This window comes from Antedon mediterranea, chromosome 5 (assembly GCF_964355755.1).
Source record: "Antedon mediterranea chromosome 5, ecAntMedi1.1, whole genome shotgun sequence".
Classification (NCBI taxonomy): domain Eukaryota; kingdom Metazoa; phylum Echinodermata; class Crinoidea; order Comatulida; family Antedonidae; genus Antedon; species Antedon mediterranea.
In genome coordinates this window covers 24,877,604-24,890,737 of record NC_092674.1, presented here as the reverse complement: position 1 = coordinate 24,890,737, position 13,134 = coordinate 24,877,604, and the positions used below count along the sequence as shown (strand labels likewise).

At 31.4% G+C, this 13,134-nt stretch overlaps 2 protein-coding genes across 5 annotated transcripts in view; one reads left to right on the top strand and one right to left on the bottom strand.

Moving 5' to 3' along the window:
• Positions 1-2,917: 2,917 nt before the first annotated feature.
• Positions 2,918-13,134, bottom strand: part of LOC140050031 (uncharacterized) — a 30,371-nt gene continuing 20,154 nt past the window's right edge. For 3 of the 4 annotated variants that reach the window (XM_072095033.1, XM_072095034.1, XM_072095035.1), the window contains 8 exons: positions 12,768-12,797; positions 11,633-11,662; positions 10,856-10,899; positions 10,041-10,143; positions 9,249-9,281; positions 8,277-8,309; positions 7,208-7,332; positions 5,106-5,762 (listed from right to left, as the gene is read on the bottom strand). In XM_072095033.1, coding sequence (XP_071951134.1) covers positions 5,520-5,762; positions 7,208-7,332; positions 8,277-8,309; positions 9,249-9,281; positions 10,041-10,143; positions 10,856-10,899; positions 11,633-11,662; positions 12,768-12,797 — 641 coding nt within the window. In that variant the 3' untranslated portion in view covers positions 5,106-5,519. Of the gene's footprint in view, positions 5,763-7,207; positions 7,333-8,276; positions 8,310-9,248; positions 9,282-10,040; positions 10,144-10,855; positions 10,900-11,632; positions 11,663-12,767; positions 12,798-13,134 lie in introns of all 4 variants that reach the window. The other variant, XM_072095036.1, reaches the window with a different exon arrangement.
• LOC140050030 (conserved oligomeric Golgi complex subunit 3-like) overlaps positions 12,459-13,134 on the top strand; it is a 37,410-nt gene continuing 36,734 nt past the window's right edge. Inside the window, exon 1 of the mRNA XM_072095032.1 lies at positions 12,459-12,591. The gene's annotated coding sequence lies outside the window, so the exon portion shown is untranslated. The remainder of the gene's footprint in view (positions 12,592-13,134) is intronic.

The window sequence follows — 13,134 nt, the reverse complement described above, 5'->3', positions numbered from 1 at the left end:
CTATTAACCTGAAAATGTTTTTGGTTAAAATTAACTGTTTCTTTTGTCTTTTTGTAAGTGAAATTTTTTTTCCTACAGAAGTGAATAACGTTATTAAAACTGCAGAATGGTCTATTTAAAGTCTGATTTATGAATCTGCATTTTGTTTATGTTTTTGGGGGACAATACATCTTAATTTCTTCTTCGATCAGTATAGGAATCAGGATATTACAAATTCGGGAAAGTAGGCTACAGCGCGCATGATGTAACGATACTTAGAAATAAAACGTGTTTTTTTCCTAGTATAGTTCCTTGTATGTCTCATTTCAATATTTCAAATAGTTAGTAATTAGTTGGTGACAATGACAAGGGAAATTTCTTTTATATCCTTTGAATAGGCCCAAATATTAATTGGTACAATAACCATAATCCTCAACATTACGCGGCGTAATTCATAATACATTGGTAGGCCTACGGTACTCTTTTGTACTTCGTTGCAGAATTACCATTTCAGTCCTATCCTCCACGTACTACTGTTTATTTATTTATTTATCTATAAACTTATTTTACATGGATGACATTTTCATTAAAAATAATGTTCTTACAAATGGTCCATGATAAAAGAAATGTATGCATAATAGTGAATAGTCATAAGTTACAAAACATTTTGTTGTTGTTTTAGATTATTGAAAGATAAACAAGAACAATTACATTTTAAATACAGATACAGAATTAATAATTAATAAATATACTGTTATCGCGTTTAGAACAAATTACACGCTGAAATTCGCAATTTAATTGTTTTAATACTTTTTTAAAAATTTTGTTGAAAAACGTCTTGTGTTGGTTTACTAGCATAGGTGTTTATCGCCCTATATCTTTCCCAGTACAATTTTCCAGTCAGGATGGATGCGTAATGTACAATATTACAGAAACCATTCAAAAGGATCTGGTCTCCATTATTAAATTTGCAATGTTTGAATTTAAAGGACGTATGTATGGGGGTCTACATCAATGCACAATGTGATTGAATATAGGCCTATATCTTCTTCTTCCATAGAAGCAAACGTCATTGTTGAAGGCTATAACTGCTCTAGCTATTGCAATTTGTATGCATTCGGTGTGTGGTGCATTTTGATTCATCACATGATTATTATACATTATTATTGTTGAGATTTGATGAGGACCAATAGGAGGCCCTGATATCAATATCCAAATATTGTTTTAGTCCAACAAAGATCATAAATAGATAATGCAATACACCAAGCGTAGACACATGACAGGCCCGTAAAATCATATTCAGTAGCTTTTTTGTTTAGGCCTAATACAATGCACAGTGATCACTGGTGCATTATCTAATCGGAAATGGTAGGCGGGACTTTGTTTGTTATGTCTGTCTGCCTTACATTACCTGGATTTTTGGGGCCTTATCAGTCTCTATTTATATGGTAATGAGGGATTTCCCCTAGTTTTCCCCTTAATTTCCCCAAAAATCTAGATAAGAAAAGATTTCTACCCATGAATTGTCACCTATAATGCCTCGGTGACATTCCGGAGCATAAATAACCACGTGACAACAATATAATATTATAATTATACCGTTGCCCTTCGGAACAATGTTTTCGATGTAAAGATTGTTAATTGTGTACCGTACCTACCGAGTTAGTGACTTACCTGGGAAAAGAGGCTTAACTAGGTCTCATCATGAGTATAATTGGTATATTTCTTTAATAAATGAATTTAAAAAATATTATTTACAGTTTTGTTTACAAATATTCACTTTCATAATGTATTTCTTTGTGTGACATTAATAATGACAACAAAACTAATAATGATGTGGTGATATAAGGTTTGTGGTACACCTGAAATTGCAATTATTTATATACAAAGAAAAAATTAATAAACAAAGTTGGAACTTATTTACTTCGAATTAAGCAGGCCCTGCACCACGTATTTATTTCTGAAAAGTTGGATTTCTCGACGTTTCGATCAATATGCCTACTTTGATCGTTCACAGGAGTAAGAATACAAGCCTTCAACCAATAATAACGTACATCTGCTATGCAAAACAAACTTCTGTGCATACTTTAGGTTTAAAAGAATGATTTAAAAAGCAATAACGAGATGTTGTGTAAACTAGTTTAAAAATGTATCTTAAGCTTTGTATACACTATCAAACTAGTTTGGTGACCAAAGATGGTAATGCTATGCACAAATATTATAGCAGTGATATTGCATCATCATGTCCATATATGGGCACATCGCATTGTTTGTGACATAAAGTTGATAGTGTAGACAGAGCTTAAAATTCCTTGAAATGACAGTATACATTATTTAAAGGGACATGAATAGCATTCCGTATACAATATATATATATATACTGTTATTGGTCAGATGTGTTGATTTAGGCCTAATACTCCGACGTCAATTTTACTTTATATAAGTATATTTATGAACTCTAATTTAGACTATATTTCTCGAATATCAATTACTATTATGACAGAGTAGGTCTAGTATAGTCAAGGCAAGAGTAGGTCTAGTATAGTAAAGGCACAACTTCCTTGGTCTCGAATCCAACACTAACTCGGTGGTGTAGATGTATGAACCAGGCAGTGATGATCTGAAATACGTGGCATCGAGATCCACCGGAGTATTACTGCTTCATCATCAACATCATCATTATCATCATCACACAATCATTATCAGTACCTTCGCATTATCATCATCATAATTATTATCAATATATATATAATAAATTCTTGCGTATTATTTTTTCTTCATATTAACACAGTTATCATCGTCTATCAAAAGAGTCATTATCAGCAATATGACTGAATTAAACGGTTACGGCTTTCTATATTTGACGTAGGTCAAGTCATTCCGTTCGTTTACGTAATTCAATTATTAGAACGATATAAACAAAGTTGTTCACAACGTATACGGTATATCTTTTATTATTTCAAAATATGTATTTACAAGACGAAAATAATATACATTATTAAAATCTACTGAGGCCTGTACACGAGGTATCCTAAATTGTCAGTGATCGCACGAATTAGTTTTATGCGTACGTACGTATGTTTGTACGCGCACGTAACGTCGTAGTATCACTGACAAAATGTTACAGATTTACGAGGAATATTCTGTTGGAACTTAATCCTATCATGATCAACATGCTAAATGGGTAGAAGTTAGTGTAGGGTGAAATTTAAAACCTCACAGAAAAACTGTTGGAAAGTCCAAATGGAATAAGAAAAGTGCAAATGTTACTGTATAACCACCCGATTCTTTGTACGATCTACACAAATGGCATTAATCTGTCAAGTATCATTGCAAATTATGTCATACAGTGTTTCATAAATATAACATGTGACAACTGCAATACTATATGTTTTGGTTAGGGTTGGGTTAAATTAGGCTTTGATAGGCGTAATATATGACACTGCATTACGGTATTTGCGATGATACCGTACAAATCATATATACAGTAGGGAGAATATGGTAGATAACCATGGATGAATACCTCCACGGTATAACACAAAATGCGTGATTATAGCATCAACGTCCAATACTATAACAACGCCAGTGTGAATTTTTTTTTAACACCTTAGACATGGTTACCCCTCCAACTGAAATAACTTCTTTGGAAAAATAAATATTGCATATCACACAGAACAGAATACAAAAACAAGGCAGTGGTTAAACAATACAAATTAAAATAACTTAAACTAATATTTACAAAAATGATAAACTTCATAAATTAATAGTATTTAGTTAAAAGTGAACATGGACGTAACAGAAAAGAAGTTATATGATCAATACCAATTTAAACTAAACCTTAAAGGTTAAAGGTTAAAGGTTAAAAATCCCCCTTTTCCGGAAAATTCAATGTTAACCATAAATTATTTTTATTTTATTTATTTTATTTTAATAAAATCTGATTATTTGTAATGATTCGATCAAAGTTTTTGTTTCCATTTTGCAACTAATTTCAGAATAATAGAATGATGACGTCACATTGCTGACGTAATTTTCTGTTTCGTTACTTTATTCTATATTTTTTTTACTTCCATGTTCACGTTTTAGAAAAATATAACAAGACAAAAACCATTATGACTAACAAAATTGTTTGTTGGATTCCAACCACCGACCCTATTTTCCCAAAAGAAAGGAAAGAGTTGCTGTTATTCTTTTATTTTTAAAAGGTCATTAGTTGCGAAATGCGCTGCGTTTGAGAAGTATAGTTAAAACAAGATTAATGGGATTTCCCAAATTGTATATTCACAAATATGGGTCAATTTTAACCTTAACAAAACGCTCTGTTATTCAACATGTGTTTTTCGTTCCAATGATGAGTCAGAAGGGAAAATGAGTATTCAAATACAATTTACACCTATTATTTGTCTGACCACCTCCCACCTACTATCTTAACGACGTTTTCCTAAAAACGGCTTTGTGATTTTAAATAAAGATATTTGTATTAAATTCTATGGGTTTATATATAATTATATAATAATATACTGTTTTATTACACTTTATTTATAAATAAACTGTCTAGCTCTGTTTCCACTTGGACGTAAACGCAATGATGTAAACGCTCTGTTTTGAACGTAAACGCAATGCCGTACAACTCGAAAATGCAATTTGATCAATATCACAAGTGACAGATTGGTCAAACTAATTTCCCATCCAAGTAAGAACTAAGCTGTATACTTAAAATGTTGGTTCTACTTTTCCTGAATACTTCTAATAATTAGTTGATAGAATTTGTCTCATAAATATCCGAAATTGATCCATGAAACTGTGCCAAAGAAGATGGCCATTTTACTAAACTAATATACGCGTTAATCAAGTAACACGTTGACGCGTTAAGCAGGTAACACATTGACGCGTTAAGCAAGTAACACGTTGACGCATTAAGCAAGTAACACGTTGACGAGTTAAGCAAGTAACACGTTGACGCGTTAAGCAAGTAACACATCGACGCGAGCAAGTAACACATCGATACGTTAAACAAGCCACACATCGACGCGTTAAACAAGTTTGATAAAACCAAAGTAAGACGTGTCACTGGCGAGTCTGATGTTAGTGCGATAATTTGCGTTGATGCCTACCTGGGCATTTTTCTCTAGTCGAATTACCCCACCGACGTAACAGGTACTATACTTGCGGTAATTGTTGACGGGACATTCGGTACAGGAGACAAATGGTTCACCGTCAACCATGATACTGTGTCCGGTAAAATCATTCTCATCGTAATACTGTACCTGTAGTTAAAACAGACGCCACAGTTTCAGTTCATGGATCAATTTTAAGGATAATTTGTGATGACAAAATCTTACCATGACGAACTTAATTACGTCATAAACTTACAATACAATGTACAAAATAACTCATTTTCCCGTACATATTTACACTATGTTCTAATTTGCGACAGCAGACATAGTGTATGTATGACTGCTTGTGCAAAGTGTTACCATTGTCCCTTAAGAAAAATAGACCATGCGCACGCATAATCATCTTATCAAGACTTAGGTTCATCACTTCCCTAATCCAACCAGCCCAAAATATGTAGTGTCGCTACTCAAATGTATGACGCGTCGGTTATATCCAACGCGAATACCAACTGTAGCGTTTTCTGGAATTCGCGTCACTCCACCAATGTAACATGTGTTGTATTTCAGATTTGGGTTTGTAACGCATTCGGTGCAGGTTACGAACGGCTCGTCGTTTATATAAATACTGTGGCCGACAAACGGATGGTCGCCATCGTAGTACATAACCTAAGCAAACAGTATTAATGTTAATGTAACTTAAGCACTTCCGGTTATGAATTATACTTCTGATAATGACACTCGATTCTCCCAAGTGTATGTTTTTACAAGCGTATAGAACATACAAAATTAGTTAAGATTAGTCCCCACTTGGACCCAGTGCATCGACAAGGAACAACCAAAGTGAGTTGACCAATCACAAACAAAAGTTCGGATGATCCATCTCGTTGTGATTGGTCAAAATGTCTTTGGAAACCAAACTTTAGCAATGCGCAATAGCAAGATAGAAATGCATAGAACTTAAGTTACATCGTGTGAACTAAAGTTAAAGAAGTGGAAATATGCGACTTCAATTTGAATAACCCCATTGGTCGGTCGCTGGTTGACACTTCAACAGGAATATCAATACTAACTCATCTATACTATTAGATTATTAAAAAATGTGATAAAAGTAAAAATTAACCCAGTGAAAAGATTTTTCGTTGTTGTAAAATTCAGTAATTATATCATAATAATTAATACCGTTTTTGCGACGATTGATGAATACAGTATGAGTTTGTAAACTCTTTGCAATATATTTTGATTTCAATGTATCAATTAATTAATATTTAATATCTTGAATGTTGACGTTTTAAGGCAAATAAGAAGAGTTTAATAGTTACATCAACAGATAAGTAGAAAAACAATTGCGAAAATTAAAAAAAAAATTCCCCACACTCTACACGGATAAAGGTTAAAATAACAGAACTGTAATATTGACTACTACATCAAAACAGGATCCAAGATATTAAACATTACAATTGAACCCACTCATTTTACTTAGTGGGTAAAAGCGCTGTTGTCAAAATTTGAAATTATGAAATAAATAAATAGAGGAAACAAATTAGCTTTTGATTTAAGGTTGAAGCCCAAGATCGTACATTAATATGATAAACAGGATACTACAGTAGTTTCTGATTTATTATCGCACAAGAAAGACCATAACATTCCAAATGTTTTTGTTTTGTTTAACCTGGTTTTTAATATGTCGATAGCATGCTATTTATAATCTGTTAGTGTTGTAATGATAATGAACCCTGTTACAGCTTATCCGCGTGCAGCATAGATATCTGCTTTTTTGTGTTCATTGCTGTTTGTTGTATTTTTGTAATAATTTCTTTTGTAGAAAGAACGTAAATCATTTCAAATTACTGGTGAATAAATGAAGTAGATGTCTGCCTTTTGTACCGTTGTTTCCAAATTTGTCTTTTTTTTCTTTTAGTTTTCTTTTTGTAAAAATTGTTTTAGAAAGAAAGTAAATAATTTCAAATTACCAGTGAATAAATGATAATAAAAGATAGATGTGTGCCTTTTGTACTGTTGTTTCCAATTTTTTCTTTTTTTTCCTTTTTTTCTGTTTGTTTTCTTTTTGTAATAAGTTTTTTTTAGAAAGAAAGTAAATCATGTCAAATTACCTGTGAATAAATGAAGTAGATGCCTGCCCTTGATACCGTTACGTTTCCAAATTCGCTGAGGTGAAACATCTTTTTCTGAGAGTCGTCCACCCAGTCTGCATATGCCCAGTACGGAATCAGACCATCTGAAAAAAATAAGTGCCAATAATTTGATTTGGATTATTTTAAAAGTGTTTTCAAAGTTTGATTTCATACTTTTTGATTTTTGATGTGTTTGAGTGGGGGGGGGGGGAGGTTACATCATCAATGTATCTTTAACGTTTACTCTGTCTTTAAGCACTTTATTCAAAATGCTTTTCAGTAAACATAAACAAAAAATAAACGTGAAATATGTTTGAACAAAATGACACAATTTGACGGAAATACAACATATGATGTTGGTCAATTTTAAAGTCTAGTCTAATTTGAAAAAAAAACCCATATTTCTTTTAATTATATGTAATGAACTGTGATTTAGTGGAATGAATAAATGGTCGAATGGCCCGAAGAAAAAACAATCATGTCAGTCACAGTCACAGTAAGCCAGTTAGTTAGTCAAAATCAGTCACATTCACACTCAGTTATTAGTTAGTCAATTAGTTAGTCACAGTCAGTTAGTCGATAACCTCGTCTATAAGTCAATTCGTTGGTCATATCTACATACAAACAATATATGATATGATAAGAATTGTAGAATTCCATGCAGAAAAGATAACGTAAAACGAGAGATAGTTAGTAAGTCTGTCAACCATTCAATCAATCAATCAATCGAGAATGTGGCATTGAGAATGAATATATTTGATCTAATTCTGGAGCAATGGTAATTATGACAACTATAATATAGTTGTGAATTATGAATTATTATTATTATTATGAATTATGTGGATTATGAAACTAGTATTAATTGTCCAGGCTGGTGAACGTGTGTTAGCATGGCTATATGTATTGGTTATGTTTGGAACAGAATGCTAGGTAAAAGCAAACAAAGTGACACTTTTTGGAATGATAAAGTCGCAGCTAGAATTCTGAATGATACATCAGACGAATCTTTGTTGCAGAGTGAAAAAAAAATCATAAAATATCATCTCACCCACTTCAACCATATCTTCATTTATCGGCCGATCTATTATACATATAGAACAAATAAAACAAGTAAGATCTATATGGTGGTATTGAAGACCGTGGTAGGCACCTGACTGCAATACTTTTAGTATTTTAACCTTTGTATTGTATCCAAACGCCGTGTATAAAAATAAAAAAATGTTTCCGGCGCAGGCATTTTTTTCTTCATTCCAAACAAAGTTCACTGTAGCTTAAAATATGTATATTTAAATAAGTGCAGTAAAGCAGAAAAAGTATAATTGTAATGTACTCCAAACTTATTTCCCGTCTTGTTTGTTTAGAAAAATATGCATGCTTTCAAAAATGCATGTTGGGAAATACGATTACGTATTATAGTTATTAGCAGCCGAAATAATGTTTACTACGCATGCGTAGAGGAGTTTGTTAGCTAAGTGTGACATGCTTTTCAAATGAATGTTGGGAAATACGAATAAAGTTACATCATTTTTTGTTGTTGAAATAATTGTTCGTTATTATAGTTATTAGCAGTCGAAATAATGTTCATGCGTAGAGGAGTTTGTTTGCAAAGTGTGCCATGCTTTTCAAAATGAATGTTGGGAAATACGAATAAAGTTACGTCACTTTTTTTTTAAATACTTTTTCGTTTTTATAGTTATTAGCAGCCGAAATAATATTTACTACGCATGCGTAGAGAAGATTCTTTGCAAAGTGTGCCATGCTTTTAAAAATGAATGTTGGGAAGTACGATTAAAGTTACATCACTTTTTTAGCAGCCGAAATATATAATGTTTACACAAAAATTCTCACCAACTATTCTCATTTTTGGATTCATGGGATCTTTAAAATAAACAAAATGAATTTTCGAAACCGAAGATGTGGTAATATGCGTACACGATTGAATTAATGTTTGAATTTTCTGTATCGTTGGATTTAAGCCTAATGCATAATTAGTACAATAAATAAATAAAAATAATCTCACCAACAGAAGCCATATCTGGATTTTTCTCATCATCTAATGTACAAAAGAAAACAATAATCAAACAATGTGCGTGATCCCGAATACTTATACAAAAAAATTGAGATATGAATATAATTTCGTTCAATTCATTGAAAGCCTGATAGTGTCATATTAATAGAACAACCAGGCTTTCCGAATGCATTCCATATACGCAAATACAAAACATTCATTACACACCCACAGTATGTTCTAAAGTAAACTTTTCGCTGCTTCCATCTTTAATGTATTTTAGGCCATTCAGAAAAGAAACTCTTTATTTTTGCCAAGTGTTAGAAAAGCTATGTCACACATTACAATTTACACACTTCACCAACCTCGCGTCGCACAAAATTGTTTTAACAAACACTGCATAATTTAAGATATTTACTGTACGTGTTTCAGTCTACCACTTTTTATAATTATTGTCGAAATATTGAATTCATTCATTTGAGTGTGTATTATTTTACTTGTATTATATACAAAATATCTGTGCATTGCTGAATGGGTAAAGTGAGTGAGTAACTAAATACATGCTATTGTAGCATGATTATTAAGAAGCCACACATGCGGTGCGATGAAAATTGCATTACAGGATGAACAATAAGCACAAATATAACAAATAAAATACAGAATTGTTAAACAAAACATATAGCACCATAAAAAAGATGACAATACAATATAAACACTGAACTTTACAGCACAAAAGCGATTGCGTCATGACGTACAAACGTATATGTTATGACAAAAACGCGTCAACAAAAGAAGTTGACTTACCAACCGACACAACGCTTTCGGTGTAACCAACAAAGTGCACGCTGCCAACTTTATGCTCATGGTGAGACTCGTGGTCATGCTCGTGATGGTGTTCATGATTATTCTGCGGAGTTAGATAAATTAACATAATTACATCAACGAAAATAAATATCGTTTGATTCTGAAAAACCCCGTCTCATTTACATACTTCTCATATACACGAATTCTAATTTAGGAATAATCCTCAATGATGTCTTCGTAATATTATTTTTAACTGAAGTTAACAATACAATAGGAGTATATTAAAATAAAATAATCAGGATTCAATATTTATTCTACCTAAATCCACCATTACCAGTGCTGTATCTCCACATACTATCTATTTCCGAAGTATCATAGGAATATTTGGTAATACAGCATCTCATTTATATCACATGTGATACCGGTATCATGTAAGATTGGTTAGGTTACTGCTAGATGCATGTGAAACAAATGTGATGTTGTATTACCAAATATTGATAATGATACAGAAATAGATACAGTACCGAGAATCGGCTGAGAAATCTCACTTAAAATTGAGATATTTCCCTTAAATACTTAGTATTTCTGGAGTATGTGGCCGTGTTCAACATTCACACTTAAGTGATTTAAGTATTTCACATAAGCCAATAAGTATTTTTACTTTATAATATGGTACTGTATTACTTACAGCAGAACGTTTCCATTAAATGAATATGTTCGCTTGGACTTCGTACAACATTAGGAGTTTACAGATAAAGTAGGCCTAACAAAATATGATCAAAATGTACAATATTATAATATCATGGATAACTTACCGTGGTTTGTTTGGTTGCGCATGGCCCACACCCGACAGGAGGTACTATAAAAGAAAGCACAAATAATGTTTAAGTCAATTGTTTAAACTTTTTTATTAGAATTTTAACTTCAGTCGTTTATTTATTTATGCTTTACCAACATTTGTTTGTGAATTGGATCAAGTATAATAATACATAATAATAACAATGTAGGCCTTTGTTGTATTACATTTTCTGAACATTTTCCTCCTCTTTATTACAATATTTAAAAATCAACTTATCTTTTGTTTCAATTCAATGGCTTTAAATCACGGTGAGCTTTACACTACTTAAAAGTATTGGTAAAATGTTTTTTTGTCTAAAGTGTTCTATGCATTGTTTATCATTTATAGGCTATAAAAGTTAAGATAAATCTTTATTGTCATGACCACAACAAGCCGAACATGAAATTTGTTTTCCTTGATGCTTAAATTAGACACACAATACAGAAAAATATAACACTTAATAGTAATAAAAATAAATACAATATAATTATTAAAACTCAAATTAGAAAAAAATTTAACTATCTTTAAAATGTTGAGTTCGAGACATGTATTGAGTTTAGGACAGACGATTTCCTACATTGAGTAGTATTGCATTTTTAAAGACGGATTCTATCTGAATTATTAACTACATATATATTATTTAAAAATGTATTTTGAAGATGAGTCCAAAACAAAATTCATAACGTAAGTAAGTAATTAGTTTAAGTTGCTTGATGAAACTGATAAAAATAGATAAAATTATAATCATAATTACCTCTATTATTTTTACAAGCCCTTCTACAATCTGTAAAGAAATAATATATTATACATTTTTCATTCATTACAAAAATATACAATTATATTGGAAAACAAATTATGCATCGTAATTTTGGCAAATTATCAAAATGAACGATATTTCACACAAATAAAGTGTAGACATTATTACCTTGATTTAATTTATTTTATTCTAATTTCTGCAAATAATAAACATTGTAAAACTGCCAAAATTGTTTATCATTATCATGGAGTTATCAATAATTGCAATGATTGAAAGAATGTAACATTTGTTATGAATGTAATGACCAAATGTTCTAAAGCATGGAAGCGATTTTAAAAACTTCGTTAAACCACAGATTTCTAGAATTTCGAAAATGTTACAGAATTGATCAAAATGTTATTCGATAATATTTTATAATGTTCGCTCATTCCCAGACATCTGACATTTAGAAAAAATTACATAATAAGACATAGTAGAATTCCGTTATGATAAACCACTGAGCGGCTGGATAAAACGCCTAGCGTTTCTCACTTTCAAAAACAATAGACAAGTTTTGGCTTAGGTAAATCACCTTTACATTTAAAATCTGCGTCATATATAATTTTGTGTAAACTTCAGATATTTTATTTGAATTATATTGCGAATTGGTAATACCAAACAGGTGCAACAATCAATTGGCGGAGTAAACAAAGAGGGACCGAATTTGTAATATAAATTTAACTAACAATGGAGGGGTAAAGCATAATGTATAAAACACAAGATATTTTACCACTTAGTAGAACCCAAAATTATATGGGGAATCCCCTTGTTTAATAACTGGTAAACAATTCATAGAAAGTACATCTTTGATTATCATAAAGAAGACTGGTTACAAGCGTTCATATTTACTAATCTCGATAGGAATGATAAGACGAGTACCCATTCTATATACACGTTAGTATAAGCATTTTATTAAGGTAAGTAGATATAATTTTATGATATAGTAGTGTCATATTAGTGTAAATATTATTGTATATTTTGTGCTCTAGATTGGAAAAGAACAAACGTTTAACAGTCATCACAAGAAATTGCATGTACACAATTACATAAAATTGATTAAATTAAGCTAATAAGAATATAGAGAAGGGCATACTTTTTGCAGTTGGTTCTTGGGAATTGTCACCTGAGGAAAGAAGAAATATAATATATAATTAGTTTGATGTTAGGAAACCGTATAAGTTTTATAAGGAGAAAGAGTTACTATTAGTATTGAGGGGTTTTTATTAATCTGAACCTTTAAAGAAATACTGTCTCTTCCTATATACATAGCAAATTAGTTTTGTCAAACAAAATTTGTTTTTGAACGGTTTTCCTTGAAAGCTAAATTATGAAATCTACATTAATGTTTTGGATTAATAACTTCTCGGAATATGTCTTGTAGGCCTACAGCGTCACAATTTGGCCACAAACTTTTTTTCTAATGACTTCGTATAATATTTTAGTTGCAATTTCACCAGTAA